This window comes from Lipotes vexillifer, unplaced genomic scaffold (assembly GCF_000442215.2).
Source record: "Lipotes vexillifer unplaced genomic scaffold, Lipotes_vexillifer_v1.1 scaffold98, whole genome shotgun sequence".
NCBI classification, from domain to species: Eukaryota; Metazoa; Chordata; class Mammalia; order Artiodactyla; family Lipotidae; genus Lipotes; species Lipotes vexillifer.
In genome coordinates, this window is record NW_006799611.1 from 1,847,089 (window position 1) to 1,852,339 (window position 5,251).

The following is a 5,251-nucleotide window of genomic DNA, read 5'->3' on the forward strand; positions in this document are numbered from 1 at the left end:
CCCTCTTTCCAGCCAGACTCCCCATGGCACCTGGAAGGAGACTAGACGACCCTCTGTGGCATTCAAGGCCTCAGCCCGGCCTGAACGTTCCCACCCACATCACTGCCGGTTGCCCTGCCCCACAGATTCTGTTCTCCCCACACCAGCGTGACCCTTCCAGCCCTATCCATGCTGTTCCCTGCCCCTCTGATCATGTGTTTATGGGGTGCCAAGCCCCACTTTTGAAGGATGCATTCTCTCTAATCCCCACGCTGCCCCTCAAGGCAGCTGCAAACCGTCTGTCCCCATTTTGCAGTTGGGGACACCGAGGTTCAGAGAGGCAGACTGACTGGCCCAAGGCCTCAAGCAGCTGAGCTGGAACCTGCGGCCAGTTTTGTGAATTCCCCAGCCTGGTGCCTTCTCTCCTTCCATTCATTTTCTTCTAGACTTCTAGAAAGACTTCCAGAAAGTCTCCTTGGTCTCCCTCCTTGCCCACCCTCCCACCCGCCCACAATCAGTCTCTCTCTCCCTCTGCTCAGAACTGCGCATCACAGCAACCTTCGCGGGCTCATCCCATGTCACAGCTCCAAGAGGTTGCACTTACCCTCCGCTCAAACTCTTCCCCCTGCTTCACCTCCCGGGGGTAGCCGTCGATCAGGAAGCCTTTGGAAGTATCTACCTTGGCCAGCATGGCGTCTCGGAGCATGTCCAACACTGTGTCCTGGAGGCGTGGCAAAAGAAGGCGGAGTCATGACCCCCTATTCTCCACCCCCTCCTCGGGCCTCTGCACGAGTTGCCCCACAGCCGGAAACGCCCTGTGCCCTAACACAGATTTCCCAAACAAGCCTCCCTCTCCAGGAAGCCTTCTGTGAACTGTGACTACTTGATTGATTGATTGAATCATTCATTCATTCGTTCATTCATTCATTCATTTCTTCATTCACTCAATAATATGACTGAGCCCCTCCTCCCAGCCTCCTGTCTGGGCCCTGAGGACACAGCTGTGAACAAAGCAGACCTTCCCTGCCCTCCGCAAACTCACAGTCTGCTGCAGGGACAGACAATTACACAGTTGATTTATAGTTTCCAATAATGACATGGGTTATATGGGCAAAGAAGGGAGGCTACTGGAGTATAAAGTTGGCGGGAGGTGGGGGGGGGGTCTTAGCCTAAGTCTGAGGAGTCAGCAAGGTATGAAAGATGAGGAGGAAAGAACATTCCAGGCAGGAGAGAGTGTGATCAATGTGAGGGGACAGAAAGGCCAGGGTGGTGGGAGTCTGGAGGGGTTGGCAGGGCAGGTCCTGGAGGCTTTTGGGAGCTTCCGGAAGGGACTTTCTGCCGAGGGCAGTGGGGACCCTCAGGAGGGTTCAGAAACAGGGAAGGTCATGGTCTGCCTTGCTAGTGTGTCATGGGCTTTGCTAGCTGGTGTCCGCTCAGGGCCACCATCACCCCCCAACCCTCACCCTGCCGGGGCCCACTCACCAGTGGCACCAGCTGCCCCTTCTCCATGATTTCCGACAGCATCTTTCCCCTGGCTGAGCCTGAGCTGACCTCAGCCCGCAGGAGGTCCCCGGTGGAGAGGTGGGTGTAGCCGTACTTCTGGACAATCTTCTCACACTGGGTGCCCTTCCCCGAACCAGGCCCGCCTGCAAGCGCCCGCCCATTCAGAAGCCCCGAGAAATGGGACAGGGTCTGCCCGGGTCACCCAGTGAAGCGGGGGCAGAGCCCAGGGCGCAGCCCCAGGCCCAGGCTCCCACCAGGGCCTGCAAAGCCCCTCCCTGCCTGCTGCCTCACCCGCCTGCCTTGGACTCACCCACCACAAAGATGATCCTGGTTTTCTTCAGTTTCTCTGTGGGAGAGAAAAGGGAAGCAGAGCTCAGTGAGTCACTGGACAGAGAACCAGAGGTACCTCTGGGATCCCGGGCCTGTGCTGGGCCCCAGGCCGTTGCACACACACAGCTCATGGTCCCGTCAGAGAGGCAGATGAGTCAGCCCAGAGTGAGGGATAATGGGGTGAGGAAAACTCAGAGACTGGGACAGGTCAGGGAGAAGAGGTTGTTCCAGGCGAGAGGCAGAGGCCTGAAGGCTACGGGCTCAGCACATGCTGTGAGGGTGACCCTCAGGGGCTCGGACGCCAACCCTCGCGGCCCCTCCCTGTGGGCAGCTGGACCAAGACGCCTGGTCACCTCGGGCGTTAGCGTCTTCCATGCTGCGGGCGTCTGGTGCCGAGCAGCAGGCCCGCATGCTCCTGCTCTGCCTGTGTCCCCTGCCCTTCCCCTTCCAGGCCCTGGGCCAGCCTGCTGCCTGCCTTCCCTGGGCGGTACCAGTGTGGAGTTGGCAACCACAACAGACGTTGCCCTGGAGACGGTTGCTGGGGGAAGAGGGCTCTGGTGGGCACGTGGAACCCTTGCCGAGAGAGGGAGGGAGCTTACGTTTCAACCTCTATCTCAGAACTCAGCAAGACCGTAGCCCCACCAGAGAGAGGGGAACCCAGGCCTAGAGGCAGGGGCCTGCTCCAGGGATGCCAGAGCTAGGGCTGGGGCCGGGGCCTCTTCCCAGGCTGCCAGGCCTTCCCCGCTTCTCAGGGAAGTGCACTGTGTGCACTTAGGAAAGAAGTCCCTGCCCCAGTGGGGAGGTGAGCTCGGCAGTTCCCCGGGGTCCTCCCAGCCACAGGGCTGGAGGTCTAGAGGAGCTGCCGAAGAATGACTTCTGTGGGTTTCCACCGTCTGCTGCCATGTGATGGGCACAAGCCTGGGCGTGGGGGGAGGCCACAACCCAGTGGCAGCGGATGTTCAGAGGCCCGGGGGTGGAAGGATGACTGCCGGCCTCAGGCCGCAGCAGCAACCAGGACAGCTGGGTTCCTTTAAGAGCCGCCCCAGGCCGGGGGCCCAGCGCCAGGGAGGGACGGGTGGTGCTGCCAGGAGGCGGGCCAGCCAGGCTCTTGGCCCACATCTCCCTCCAGGTTCCAGCCTGTAGGAGCCAGGAGCGCCCAAGACATCCTCAAGACCCACCCCTGCTGGTCTGGGAGAGGGGCAGGAATGTGTCATTGTTTGCCTTGGCATTTGCACTCTTGGGGCCTCTCCACAGGGCAGGCCTTCCCTCACCAGTGCCGCCCCCCCTCTCCAGAAAGAGCCAGAGATTCAGCTCTATAAATACCAGTGTAGGAGGTGAGATATGGGGCCCTTAGGAGCCTCAAGGAGGCCTCTTCCCTTCTAAAAGTAATCCTGGAGCTGGTATATCCTGCAAGAGGCCTGAGGAAGATGCTGGAGGCCCCCAGATAGGCCCCTTCTAGCAACCCCAGAGCCACATCCAAACCCTCCCCGAATGTCTCCCGAAAGCACACCCCCTAAACAGATGGGCACACAGGCCCAGGCTGTGAGCAGGAAAAGAGAGGAGCTTCCGTACCTTCCATCCTGCCGAGGTCTGGGGAGCCAAGTCAGCACTCTGCAAGACAAGGGCACAGGTGGGGAGGGTGAGGGGGATTCTCCTGCCTCTGCTCCCGCCCAGCCACATGGTGTGCCAGGCCCTGACCGTCCTCTGAGGGTGGAGGGGCCGGTGGGGGCAGGGAAGGCCCAGGAGGCTGGGAGGACTTCACAAAGTCCCCTTTCCTCTGGATGCCTCCACTGTCCTGTCCCTGCCTCCTCCCTCTGGGGCCAGACAGCGGGGGCAGCACCGAGGGGCATAAACAGCCACACCAGCAACCGCTGAGCTGCTCCCCTTGCAATTCCCGGAGAACAGGCCCTGGGTCCTGCTTCTGCCCCACAACTTGACAACTCTCCCCAGGGCCGGGAGGAAGGCCCGGAGGCAGGCAGGTGGGAGGGGAGCTGCACGTGTCCTCATCTGGGATGAGGTTTGGACCAGGATTCTTAAAGGGACACAGAGGCCCAGGGTGGGAGAGAAATTTGTGGGGCTGCTCACGTGACCACAGCCTGTACGGTCCTCAACTGAGGGGGTCCCCAGGCTCTCACCCTTGCACAGGCCCAACTTCCACCCCTGATGTGGCCCCTGCCCACACCTTCCCTCAGTGTGTAAATCAAGCCCAATGCCTCCTGGGACCCCCATGCTCTGCATCCACAGCCCCAGGGGTCTCCCTCCAACTTCCCTTCCATCAGTGTCTGCAGAGTTATTGCAACACATCTTTGGCCCCCACTTCTTTACTCCCCACCCACCAGCCCTCCCCAAGGCCGCCAGCAAACATCAGAGACACTCTTGCCTTGGCCTTTGACCCTCAACCCTTGGCCAGCATTCCTCCTGCCGGGGACATCCCCAGCCAGGGCCCCTACTCCACCCTCTCACTTTGGGCGTCAGGTTCCCAGGACGCCCATCCCTGCTCAGCCAGCCCAGGCCTCCTCTCCCAGCCCCAAACATCTACAGCCCCTGGACAGGCCCAGAGACCCCGCAGAGCCCAAGCCTCTAAACAGTCCCTCCCATGTCCCCAGCATTGTGCCCTATCACCCAGCCAGAGGCTGCAGTTGGAGCGGACGCCCTTCTCCCCACTCACAGTCACCCCACACACGCAAGTCCCAGCCCTCCCCTCCTGAACGTCCCTCCAGTCTGTGTCCTCACCGCCACTGCCGTGTTCCAAGCAGGGGACCTGGCCACTGCTCCAGCCTCCCATGGGCCTCCTTACCGCCGTACCCCACCAGGCAACATGCAGGGTTTTCTCTGACAAGCATCAAACCACGTCTTTACCTGCTTAAAACCCTTCCATGTATGGCCCCCTCAGTCCCCAAAATAAACCCTAACGTAGCTGACCGGGCCCAGCGAGCAGCCTCTCATCAGCCACTGCTTGAACTGCTTTGATCTCCCTCACCCACCACGACCGTGTCCCACTCCAGGGCCCGGCTAATGTTGCACCCAACACCTGGATGCCCTTCCCCAAGGTGCTACTGTTTAGGACTCAGTTCAGGTGTCACCTCCTTCAGGAAGCCTTCCTGGACTCTGCTCTCCACTCCCACACTGGCAGGTGACGGTCGCCCAGCATCACACACACCACACTGTACTGGGCCTCTCTGTTGTGTACTGCAGGCCTGTGTCCACCACACTGGGCCTGGCCCCGGCTGAGCATAGCGCCGGGAGCCTCACTCCATCCTCACAGTCACCTTGGGAGGGAAGTGAGGCTTGGAGAGGAGGAGAGACTTGCTCCAGGGCCTGGCTGGGGTCACACTTGGGGCTACGTTTTCTGCTGCCCTGGGCCTGGCACCCACTAGGTCCTTTAGCAGCTTTGCTGACTGTCCCGCTGCTCATGGGGTATGAGTTATAACCTCTTTCC

The 5,251-nt window shown here is 60.6% G+C and overlaps 1 protein-coding gene across 2 annotated transcripts in view; it reads right to left on the reverse strand.

The window, feature by feature from the left end:
- Positions 1-5,251, reverse strand: part of AK1 (adenylate kinase 1) — a 10,117-nt gene that overhangs the window by 2,811 nt on the left and 2,055 nt on the right. The window contains exons 2-5 of one of the 2 annotated variants that reach the window (XM_007471744.1): positions 3,385-3,423; positions 1,793-1,828; positions 1,462-1,625; positions 584-700 (exon numbers count right to left, since the gene is read on the reverse strand). In XM_007471744.1, the coding sequence (XP_007471806.1) occupies positions 584-700; positions 1,462-1,625; positions 1,793-1,828; positions 3,385-3,391 (324 nt within the window). In that variant the 5' untranslated portion in view covers positions 3,392-3,423. Of the gene's footprint in view, positions 1-583; positions 701-1,461; positions 1,626-1,792; positions 1,829-2,165; positions 2,224-3,384; positions 3,424-5,251 lie in introns of those variants that run through there. The other variant, XM_007471743.1, reaches the window with a different exon arrangement.